Here is a 12,540-nt window from a genome sequence, read left to right as displayed (position 1 = left end):
AAGAAGATAGTAACCTTATTTATTCCATCCTTACTAAGTTGGGACCAGCCTACTCTGTATTTGTTTCCACCTTCCATTCTACAAGAGAAGTCTTCATCTCTCAAGGAAAAGACTACAAGCCCCCTTCCTTTGACTCTTTTTGTGATTCTTTAATAAGAGAACAAGAAAAACTCTTACACCTTGGTCTTCTTAATCTTGGAAACTCTTCCAAGAAAGCGTTAGCCGCCCAGCAGCAACCAAATTCAAAGAATCCTAAGAAGTCATATCCTAAAAAGAATGGTCCTAAACCAAACAAGGGTCCTAAGCAAACTCAGCCTCAAAATGAAAGATCATTTCAGCAAAATGATAAGACCAATAAAAACAAATGGAAGAAGACTGATAGACATTGTAACTTTTGTAATCGAGATGGCCACTTAGAATCTAAATGCTTTAAGAAGATGGAAGCCTTGGAAGCCGCAATGAAGAAACATAACATCCATGTGGAGCATTCTTCAACTTCAACTTCATCTTCAGGAATGGCACTTTCTGCATGTCGTTGTCAATCATCTCAGTCTGGTTATGCTTTAAATGTATCTTCTTCTTCTCATTCTCATGAGTGGCTCATTGATTCTGGAGCCTCTTATCACATGGCCAAAAACAAAGCCATGTTTTCTTCTTTACATGATTGTAACACTAAAATATATATGTTGGTGATGATAGATCTCTTAATGTTGTAGGGACTGGAACTGTTCATCTAGACAATGGTCAGTTTAATGATGTATTATGTGTTCCAACCTTATCCTGCAACCTTCTATCTGTATATCAGATAACTCATTCAGGTGAAGGTAAAATTGTTGAATTTTCACCTCATGATGTTGTAATCAAGGATCTAAGAGATCCTAAACAGATTCTAGCTACTGGTATTGCTGATGATTCCACAAGGTTGTATAAGTTTCACAACTTTGGGTCATCAAATCTTCCCTCAGTATTTGTTGCTCATAATGATGAAGTGAGCAAACTTTGGCATGAGCGATTTGGTCACTTAAACTATCGCTCCCTTCAGCATCTATGTAAAGAAAATATGGTGACAGGTCTTCCTATGGTATCTTGCAGAGATGGTGTTTGTTCCGGATGTGTACTCGGAAAACATCATCGGGACAGTTTTGAAAAACGTGCCTCTTGGCACGCCTCAGCCCCTTTACAGCTTGTGCACAGTGATTTATGTGGTCCACTTCCTGTTGCTTCATTCTCTGGCTGCAAGTATTTCTTAACTTTCATTGATGATTTCTCCAGACGCACTTGGGTATACCTCTTAAAACTCAAGAGCGAAGTATTTAACACTTTTTTGGCCTTCAAAGCCTTTGTTGAAAAACAATCTGGACATCAAATTCTTAAGCTAAGGACTGATAATGGTGGAGAATATGTTAAAAACACATTCATCAACTTTTGCACCGAAAATGGAATTCAAATGCAACATACTGTTCCATACACTCCACAACAAAATGGTGTAGCTGAAAGGAAAAATCGCACCTTAAAGGAAATGGCTAATTGTATGCTGCAATCTAAAGGACTCAGTCTTAGTTTTTGGGCCGAAGCAATTAATTGTGCAAATTATATAATCAATCGCACTCCTACTAAGGTTCTTAAGAATATCACTCCAGAAGAAGCTTGGAGTTCCATTAAACCAGATGTAAGTCACTTTCGTGTTTTTGGAAGTGAAGCATGGGCCCATATTCCAGATGAAAAGCATAAAGCTTTAGAACCTAAGAGTGAGAAATGTACTTTTGTTGGATATTCTGAAGATGTAAAAGGTTATAGACTTATTCCATTTAAGTCCAAAAATGTTATCATTAGAAGAGATGTAAAATTTGATGAAAATAAATCGGCCTGCGAGCCTAGTCTGGCGGATGTGCCACCTCTTCCTATCTCTTCTACTTTTGAAAACATTTCTTCTTCAGATGATGAAAGTGAGGATGACAATCCTCCCCCACCTTCTCAGGATCCTCAACTTCCAAGATGGGTCCGTGCTACTCGGGATGCAGCAGGTGATCTTGCCGGTGATCCTACAGATCAGCGACGTACACGTTCTCAGTTTGAAAGAGCCTCTTCTTTACTGGCTCAAGCTCCAGTAAATCATGATCCTGACACTTTTGCAGAAGCTTCAGGCCATCCACATTGGGAAGCAGCTATGAATGAAGAATATCACTCATTGTTGACAAATGATACATGGGATCTCGTTCCTCTACCAAAGGGACGCAAACTTGTTAGATGTAAATGGGTTTACAGAACCAAGTATGGACCAGATGGGAAAGTTGATAAACATAAAGCTCGTCTTGTTGCTAAGGGTTTTTCACAGGTTGAAGGCATTGACTACACTGAAACCTTCTCCCCTGTTGCCAAAATGAACTCCATCCGCCTTGTTCTTTTCCTTGCTGCCTCTTTAAAATGGGAAGTCCATCAGATGGATGTTAAATCTGCCTTCTTGCATGGGGACTTGCATGAAGAAATCTATATGGAACAACCCATTGGCTTCATCCAAACAGACTCCAACCTTGTATGTCGACTTAAGAAATCTCTCTATGGTCTCAAGCAAGCTCCTCGGGCTTGGTATGCCAAAATGGATAACTTTCTTTTAGAATCTGGCTTTTCTAGGTGTTATTCTGACAATACTATCTACACCAAGAAAGTGGGCAACTCTCTTATCATCCTTGTTCTTTATGTTGATGATCTTATTCTTACTGGTAGTGATCCCAACCTTATCAACCATGTGAAGTCCAGCCTTAAAAAGAAATTTGAAATGACAGACTTAGGACACTTACACTATTTTCTCGGTCTTCAAGTCTTGCAATCCAAGGAGAGTATTTCCCTTTCCCAGTCCAAGTATGCTTGTGATATTCTTCGTCATTTTCACATGGAAGACTGTAAGCCAGCCCCTTCTCCCTTTTAGTCTGGAGTCAAACTTTCAGTCTCTTGTACTTCTCCTGAAGTTGATGCTACCTTATACCGTCAACTTGTAGGAAAACTCTTGTATTTAACCCATACTCGTCCTGATCTTTCCTTTGCTGTTGGCCTTGTTGCTCATTTTATGCAAAACCCCCGTGAAAGTCATTGGAAAGCAACCAAAAGAATACTTCGTTATGTTCGAGGTACAGTACAGTTTGGGATTCATTACAGTGCCAACGCAACTCCTTTATTAGTTGGTTTCACTGATTCTGATTGGGCTGGTGACCTTGATGATCGGAAGTCTACTGCCGGTTATGTCTTCACTCTTGGTTCAGGACCTATTACATGGGCTTGTAAGAAACAGGCTGCCATTTCTCTTTCGTCAGCAGAAGCAGAGTATCGTGGTGCCGTGGAAGCTAGTAAGGAAGCCTTGTGGCTTCGTCAGATCCTATTAGAGTTTGGCTTTGAGCAGCAACATCCAACCACACTTTGGTGTGATAATCAAAGTGCCATTCAGCTATGCAAAGATCCAGTCCAGCATCAGCGCAACAAACACATTGAACTACACATGCACTTCATCAGAAAGCTCATTCATGACCATGTTCTTGAAGTGCAATATTGTTCAATAGATGATCAGGTTGCAGACATCTTCACAAAGGCTCTCACAGAGGCGAAGTTCACTAAACTTCGATATATGCTTGGAGTTCAGGAAGTTGTCACTAAGGGGGGATAGGCTCTAGTGCCTCCTTCCTTCTCCTATTGTGTCATATTTGTAAATCCTTCAATCCTATCCCAAGTTGTTCTTAAGGGGGATTGTTAGGATATTCCGACACATAGGAAATAGTTAAGTTCAACTTGGTCTAGTATAGAGTTAGGTATAGAGTTAGGTAAAGTGTGTTTCTTTACCGTTGTACATTTTGTAACTTACAATCCGACGGTCACGATATGTAGTGATCCGACGGTTCACTCTCTCCTCGGTATTACCGACACTTGATCCGTGGCTTGACACCCGATTGGTCCATGAGTTCTATTTAAAGCGCATGGAGGGTCATTGTTCGGGTAATCCGTGCATGAGAGAAGCTTATGTAAATTTTCATTCTTTGATTAATAAATTGCCTGTAGTAGCCACGTTGGCACAGGCCGTGGACTGTTTCCCTCTTTGAGGGTTTTAACCACGTCAAAAATACTGGTGTATTGATCTGTGATCTGGTTGTGAGCGGTGTCCTTTTGGTGTTCTTTCTGAGGAACTTACCCTGTAAATTCCTACACATCCAAGGTCAAGATAGTTAAGAGAAAAGGTTTTGAATGTTACACTACTAAAATACAAACCTTAAAGATATCCCCAAGTTGAAGGGCAACTTCAAGGGTTCCCACTTGGTGTGATAGCTAGGGCATCAATTTTCTTTAGTTTCCATCGTTGAAATTCTTTCAAAATTTGCAGTTGCCTAGAGGAGACATTATAGAAGAGGTCTATCCAACCAAAATTCAAAACACACTCTAGAGAAATTCTCACTAAGCCCTAGAGAGGCTTCCTTAGTCTTAAAGGGACGAAGAAATGAGGTAAGAAAGAGGTGAATAGAATGATGTTTCGTTGAGTTAATATGATCACCAAAGATCTAGGACTAGTGCCTAGAAAATGGGAAGATTGGAGTAAAAAATGATCTTGATTTGGTAACTTCTCTCTTCAAGGAGGCCTAAGAAAGCAACTGCGTTCTCTATGGATGCAACTACACAACATTTTACACGATGACAATTGTTATTGAGTTTCGAGGATGCACATGCAAATTATCCTCTAGGAGCATTCATTCATTCGTCATCTTATGAGTAACACCTGTAAGATTTTCCAATAGTATCAAGGCCTTAAACAAAATTTCATGAATTAGGGCTTAATAATAACCATAAGACTAAAATTCCATGCATTAGACATTCATTATTTCAGAAATATAGCATTTAAAGGGACTTAGAAGCTTAGTCACCGCATTCGGCGAATTTAATCGAAAAAATTCGAAATTCGGCGTATTTAATGGACAGTCGAATTTATTCGTTTCAATTCGGCGTATTTAATGGCGTATTCGAATTTGAATGCGTATTCGAATTTTTGTCGAATAAATTCGACATTAAAATCGATTAAATTCGTTTTAATGCGTTCAAATTCGTTTTTCGGGCATGCGTGTTGGTAACTTAGGCTTTAGATTAGGTTTTATTGTTGTTTTCATTGCCGCCGCACGACAGAGACAGAGTATACGGATTCTAAGATCCGGGAGCAATTCGGTAGGTTGCCAGACCGGCAAACGGGCCATAGCGCCCTTGAATCGTTTCACTGACTTGGATTAAGATCCGATAACTACAAGAAGGAAATTGAGAGTGACAGAAGCGACGAATTTCTTGTGTATGGACCGGCAAGCCCAAAAGCCACCGTCTGAATTGAGTGTGCTAGAGTGTACACTAAATTTCTCGGTTCAACTTAGGATTCCTCCTCCCATTTTGGAAAAGAGTGAAAGGAACAATAACAACTCCAGTTCAAATGTTGAATGCAAAACCAGAGTATCTCTTCCTCAAGCATTTCTTCCAGCTACTGAGAAGATGGTCTTCGCACGAAATTTCATAAACGAATGATCTGAGAATCAAAAGTTTTCTCTTTAAGCACGTGCCAAGAATTTATGATTCGGACGAAATTATATTCAACGAATGACCTTAGAATGATGATTTGAGTAGTCAACGAATGATCTGAAAATCAAGATTGACCTTTCCGGCAATTTCAATTAAAAATTTTCGTCGTTAAGCACGACTTGCACCTGCTAAGAATTTGTGATTCGGACGAAATTCTATTAACCAATGACCTGAGAATGATGAATTAATTTTCAAAGAAGTGGTTGAGCAGCGTGTATGAAAACTGATCATCAATGTCATAAGTAGATAGATTTTCTTTCGGCTGGAAAGTATGTGGTATGAATTTCGTTGAAAAACTAAATTTTATTTAATGGATAGAAAAACACATTTTTTAAAATTTTAACTTTCATTTTGCAAAACAATATAGCCAAAATTAATTCTATTTAAAAAAGAAAAAATATTATTTAATATTTAATTTTCAATTTTTGTTACAAAGTATAAAAAAAATTAAAAATATATACAAATAAAAATATAAAACAATATATACAAATAAGTTCATGAAAATATGTATTGCAAACCAATTAGGGTTTAGAATCAGTATATAAATATACAAAACTTTAATATTATTAATAAAATATAATGTCATAACCTAAAAAGATTGAGTATACTACTATAAATTTAGGAATATATAAAATAATTTATGTGCAACATTAAAACGCAGGAATGTCATTACTCAATTAACATGGTTTGAGATGCGGCATATGAATAATAATGTATGGTTATTTAATTTGATGCAGAGGTGATTGATATGATTATTAGAGAGGGTATTTAAATTGTAATTGAGTTTATGATGGATATCTATATCTGAACATTTATATAAAGAAATTTCATACAATTAGATTGTTTTTTTGGAGTTAAATAAAAAAAATAAAAAATATATACAAATAAAAATATAAAACAATATATACAAATAAGTTCATGAAAATGTGTATTGCAAACCAATTAGGGTTTAGAATCCGTATTTCTAACAATAAGATAGTCTTTATAATTGTATAAATCTGCCCTCTATCTTTAATATACATTTTTTTTTTCGAATTTCTATATGTCGAATTTTATGTCGAATTTTATCGACAAAATTTGAGTTGCCGAACTTTATTCGAATTTCAAGGTCCTCGAACTCGAACTCGAATTCGAACCTGGTGACTAAGCTTAGAAGACAATGAAGAGTATGTCCATCCACAAAAATGCCAAAGAGAAGCTCCAAGAGAGAAAACGAACTTTTCCAAATATCAAAATGCATTAGCTTCATCCAAATCATTCCACAAAGTTGTAGGCTGAAAATCCTCTAATGAGGTAGCCGAAAATCCAAAGTGTGATCAATTCAAATGAGAGTGAGTCTCTCATATGCATACAAGATTCATAGTTTTGAATTTCTAATTATGAAGCCCCTAAAATGCTAAAACTAGGTAACAAACCCTTGGTTACAAGCCAACTAATAATTATTATTTTATTTGTCCTTTAGCCCATGTAATTAATGCGCAGTGCTCTCCAATGCTGGCGTTGAGGCCACATGTGCTAAGGATGAGGGTGAGGGCCTAAAAAATGATAGTCAAGTGGGGGATGCCCTCCAAATGTTGCAAAACATATCCAAATCCAAATTTGGGCTTTGTGGCTCCAAATGGGTCTCATGGGTCCCCAAATGGCTCAAGATCATGTCGATGCTCCATCAATGAGGGCTAGAAGATGACACATGCCCTCCAATGTCTCTTCGGGTGAGACAAAACCTCCTCTGGGCCCTGCATCAACTGTCAACTGTTGGATGCAATGTATAGTATGCTGGGCAACATGGTCCAAGTGCATTGTCATGTTTGTAAAACTGGGGTAGGAACAAGCATTGTGGTGGTGCTGAAGAAGCCCATGGTGTGGCAAACAATGCTCTGCAATGCTGGAGGCCCATGGCTCTCAATGCTCACCCTACAAGTGCCATTATGACCCTCTGGAAAGCTTGGATCACGTATAGGGAGGCCACGTCCAAGATGAAGACCCACCTGCAATCTTGTATAATATCCAATGTGTCTCCTCACCTTCCAGCAAAATCATCCATTACTGTAATCGAGTAAATAAGCTTGCTAATCAAGGGCATAAGTGCGCACTTCATAGTGGGTAAAAAGTATAATTAACATAGTGATCGCAATCAAGGAGTTCTCGATGTGGTTTTCTTTAAGAACATCATATGATAATATTGTTGAAGGAAATTGAAGTTATGTGAATTTTTACTGTTCTTTATATTTTCTTATTTGATTTATATCATTATATCATTGCTAAGGTGGTCACAACAACAAGGGTATAAAATTTTTGTGAAAGATATTTGGTTTCAAATAGTTGAGATTGTGGCAAATCCTTGGCTATATAATCCTTGAATTTCTTAGATTGCTCATTTATTTTTAAAGATTTCAAAGTAGAGCTTTTGGTTTGTGATATTATTTTATAACATCTGGGGAGAGTGATAATAATTAATAATTTATGAATATCAAAATCAACAAAAACTAAAGAATGCCCTCTAAATAATGAATTTTCTTCTGTAAAAAGCCTTTCAATTTGATGTATGTAGGAGCAGTTAATACTTTTAGATTACATATATGTTGAAAATATTTGGATTATGTTGTGATCAAATTTTGTTTGTCATTGTTGTAGCTAACTGGAGCAAAAATTGGAGAACGATTAAGGGCAGAAGCAGAGACCAATCTTGCAATAAATGTTGTGCCAGTTCCAGGAACAGACTCCTTTGAAGTCCAAGGAAGGGGAGAAATGCAACTTGGTATGTTTTAGATCAACGAGAATTATTTTTAATATAGATGTTCATTTGTTTGTTTATGAAGTGGGTTAATCAATGTGTTTTTCAATGATCCCATGTTAATATTTTTTTTTTTGATTCCAGGTATTCTTATTGAAAATATGCGTCGTGAAGGCTTTGAACTTTCTGTTTCTCCACCCAAAGTGATGTGAGTTGAAGAGATGTTCACATAATGACCTTATTATTGACCAATGCTAATTTTTCCTTGAATCATGATTAGTGACAATTAGTTTTCTCACTTTAAAGATCTGATGAATAATTCTCTCCTTTTTAACTTTTTTTGAGTAGATAGTTTATGTGAATTTCACATTATTTTCTATTTGATGTTTTTGGTGGATGAAAGTTTCTTAATATGAATCTATAGTTCTATTGATAGAAATGGGGCTTAACCTTATATTTTAATGTAGTCTCCTTGACTTCTTAGGAAGTATTTCAAGACTCCTTTCAATCTTCTATTTCATATGGTCTTGCTCTATAGTTGCATCCATAGTTCCACGAAGTTTCTGGGACTCGGGGATGGGGGAGCGGCCTATGCAAAAGCTCCCCACCAATTTTTAGGAAACTTGGGGGGACGTCGGGGTCTTTAACACAAGGGACCCCGACAAAAATAGTAAAATACTAAAAAAATATAAATATATCATTGAAATTTTATAATTTAACTGTCTTTATCATTATATAACACTTACATCATGAAGGATAAATTGATGAATCATATAACTGAAACAAATTTAAAACAAAAAGCATGATACAATCATACATGTAACTGTAACATTGTATAATGAAAATAAAAGTTTAAACCATATTGAAGTTCCAATTGTGAATACTGAATTTTGAAATAAAAGTCAAATCTGATACATCAAGATTCAAATTTTTATAGAGTCGAGTCTAATATATCATATATCAAGATTCAAAACAAACTAAAGTCTACAACTGAAGTCTGAAACTAAAAAGCAAATAACATAACATATCAAATGACAAATGAGCATAATTGCTCAAGGTAATGCCCCGCTAGTCTCTGCATCCCTTGATGCATGAATAAATTAGGATCAACCATGTCACCATCTAAATGAGAATCACTTGCGTTCTCAAACATGCTAAGTGGCACACCAACCAACCTCATCTGTGTCTCATCAAGTACTTCCTCCATATCTATCTGTGCATCATCCTCTGGATCAACATCCCATCATGTTGTTGGTCCCTTCAAATTCTCAAGTGTCTTCCTATGGTCAAGACATAGGGCACTGTGCACAACAACTAACTTCTCCGCTCTTCTAGAGGTAAACATGTTCCTCTTGATAGAGTGGATGAAGCTAAATGTGGATCTGGAGCGCCATCCCCATGCATCCTCTACCAACCAATCAAGTCATCTTGGCCTAGATCTATGTGATCTATTCGAGCAACACGTGTGTTGAAGGAGCCACTAAGAGATGCAATTCGAAGTTTGGACCTTTTTTTATGATTTGACCTCGATTTTTTTTGGAAATGCAGGAAACGTCCCTCCTTTGATTTTCCTCGTGTTTCCTTTTTTTGGGGACGCAGGGAAACGTCCACACTTCGAGTTTCCTTGTGTTTCCTTTTTTTAGGGACATAGGGAAACGTCTCTCCTTCGAGTTTCCTCCTGTTTCCTTTTTTTGGGGACGTGGGGAAACGTCCCCTAGATGTCCCCACGTCCTTGAAGCGCAAGGAAGCATGGGGATGCGTTTCCCAAGTGGGGGGGCGCGTCCCCGTGGAACACTGGTTGCATCTCTTTTCTTTAATAGTTCAACACTTGCTTGTTATAGTAATTGAAACTATTTCAAATCATATGGGTGCTATGTGCTACCTCTTAGAGTCGCACTTAAAGTTTTTCAAGTCCCTAAACAAGTTGAAACCTTAGAGGCACTTGAGAAGGCTTCATGCTGCCATAAAAACTCTTCCTCTCACTTTAGGTTGGTTCTTTTCTGGCATATTTGGGGAAATTTTGGAACGATTGTTTCATGATAATACTTAGAAATAATGGAATGGTGGATTTCCATGTTCAGTGCTTGTTGAATGGGTTGATGGAATTAAGATTAACAATCAAGGTGTGTTTGAACAATATGGAAGGATGCCTATTTAGATTCTTATAAACATGGTCTAACTAACCACACGGACATCTTTAATATGTAGAAATCAAAAGGATGTCCCGTTAAGAGGTGCACCTTTTAAATTATCATTCAATAGTAATAGCATGCAACCATTGAACAACAAAAGAGAGCAACAACCTCTCAACATACAAAAGTGGTAGTAGTAAACCAAGTACTAAACAATGATTACAACAAATCTCAAAGTGGGTTTCGCCTAAACATTATTCCTTTTTTATGGAAAAAATGCCCTTCTCTTAAAAGATAATTACGATAGATTTGCAAAAGTAATTTAAGCAATAAAATTCATCCATGCAAATAGAAAAGAGAGACCATAAGCCTCACTTTGAAATCCATCTTAATTTTTTTCTAGTCCTCCAAAAGATATTGAAATAAGTTTCGATGGGAATTCCCAATCTTCTTCTCATGTCTTCAACAAATGAATCTTTCCTCTATTTATACCTTTTACATCAAAACCTAGTCAACAAACCTCAAATTAGCCTTCTCTTAAAAGATAATGGTTGACCCTATTAGGTGTTCCCAAACCATAAGGGGAAAGATAGGTCCTTTGCAAATCCTTCAATCAATAGCTGTCATGTGAATAATGATGAAACGAAAGGGAAAAGGGGTCTCAAGGCGAAATGCCATGGTCAAAGGGGTAGCAATGATGAGGAATTCCACATTCCGGGTGTACAAATTGTTAATTTTAGGGCTAGATAGTTCTTTGTTAAAGATAATTGCATTTTTTAACTTTTTCAACAATTTTCTGATTTTATTCATCCCATATCATCATTAGCAATTAGGCAGAGAGAACATTAACATAAGCAATGCAGTGGAACATGAAGGAACAATAGAAGAAAAGCATACACAATAGAGACACCGGGATTTAGGTCAGAGACCAGGGCAAAACCCCACAAGGGGGAAAACCCAAAAATCAATTCTTCTTCTTAGATATTCATCAAATGTTCGGCTGAGGTATAAAGTACAATTATAACGAGACATAAGTATTCCTATATCAATCACATTAGGCCTCCTAGGGCCTACCCTGTATCATGCAAGGTCCTCGTTAGATGCAACAAATATATTTGACATGGAGGCATTCACAAGCCCTCCATATGGCCTCTGGTAAATAAATGAAACCATAAGAGTTGCCTCCATATCATTGTCACAAGAGCATAGATCTTTGACTCAAGTAGGAGCATGTGTCACAGACTTATTACTATCAAGAGTGTCGGAAAATGGAAAGTGGTAACTGTTAATCTTATTTTCCTTAACCTTGATATTTGCTTGTGAATCTTATTATCTTCTTTATGTTCTTTAGTTAGATATTTTCATCAAACAATATCAAGAACAATAATAACAACAATAGAGGACACAAATATTAGGCTCTCAGCTAGGGAAAAACCCCTCCAAGGGGAAAACCCAAAAACTCTTCTCTTCTTAGAATATGCTTCAAATGAGATACAAAGACCCAAACCCTAGACCAAGTCCTCCTAGCACCAAGTCAGCCCTTCTTCAAGTCCTTCCTTTATTCTACACCAAACTACTACACACTGCAACTTCGACCTGTCAACTTCGATACTGCTACTCAGTGCTGAACTTCGGCCTTGCAATTTCGGTCTTGCAGCTTCTAAGGAAACCCTAGATCAACCTCTTCTTGAGACTTTTTTGGAGCAAAACAACTCCTCCTAAGGTCAACGGGGTCTAGACAAAGTATCCTTCTTTCTAGCTACAAGATGTTGCACTTCGTCCTACTGCAACTCGGTTCTACAATTTTGGCCTCTTCTTGCAACCCAAAACCTTAGAATTTCGCACATATGAGATAGATAGAGCCCAAAAAAGAAAATTTCGTCCTTCCTTTTATTCCTTGACTTTCGCTCTCCTTTCCTTCTCCTCCCAGCTATAGATCGAACTTCTTCTTTAGATATCGAACGTGTGAAGTGAGTGTCTTCAAATGAGGTCAAATTGCTTCTTTATATAGCTTCACAAGGGTTCGAATTCCCTCCATTAGGCCGACTTGATGATCTTAAGGCTGACTTGTACTTTGGCACT

The 12,540-nt window shown here is 37.3% G+C and overlaps 1 protein-coding gene across 1 annotated transcript in view; it reads left to right on the top strand.

Annotated features, from left to right (window-relative positions):
* EMB2785 (elongation factor family protein) overlaps window positions 1–12,540 on the top strand; it is a 317,292-nt gene that overhangs the window by 69,496 nt on the left and 235,256 nt on the right. The window contains exons 9-10 of the mRNA XM_089437097.1: window positions 8,227–8,350; window positions 8,471–8,534. Of these exons, the coding sequence (XP_089293223.1) occupies window positions 8,227–8,350; window positions 8,471–8,534 (188 nt within the window). The remainder of the gene's footprint in view (window positions 1–8,226; window positions 8,351–8,470; window positions 8,535–12,540) is intronic.

Source organism: Pinus tabuliformis, chromosome 5_2 (genome assembly GCF_031772625.1).
Source record: "Pinus tabuliformis cultivar Carrire ecotype Pingquan chromosome 5_2, CPIR1, whole genome shotgun sequence".
Classification (NCBI taxonomy): Eukaryota; Viridiplantae; Streptophyta; class Pinopsida; order Pinales; family Pinaceae; genus Pinus; species Pinus tabuliformis.
The sequence above is the reverse complement of the archived record's forward strand: the minus strand, read 5'-3'. Positions and strand labels throughout refer to the sequence as shown.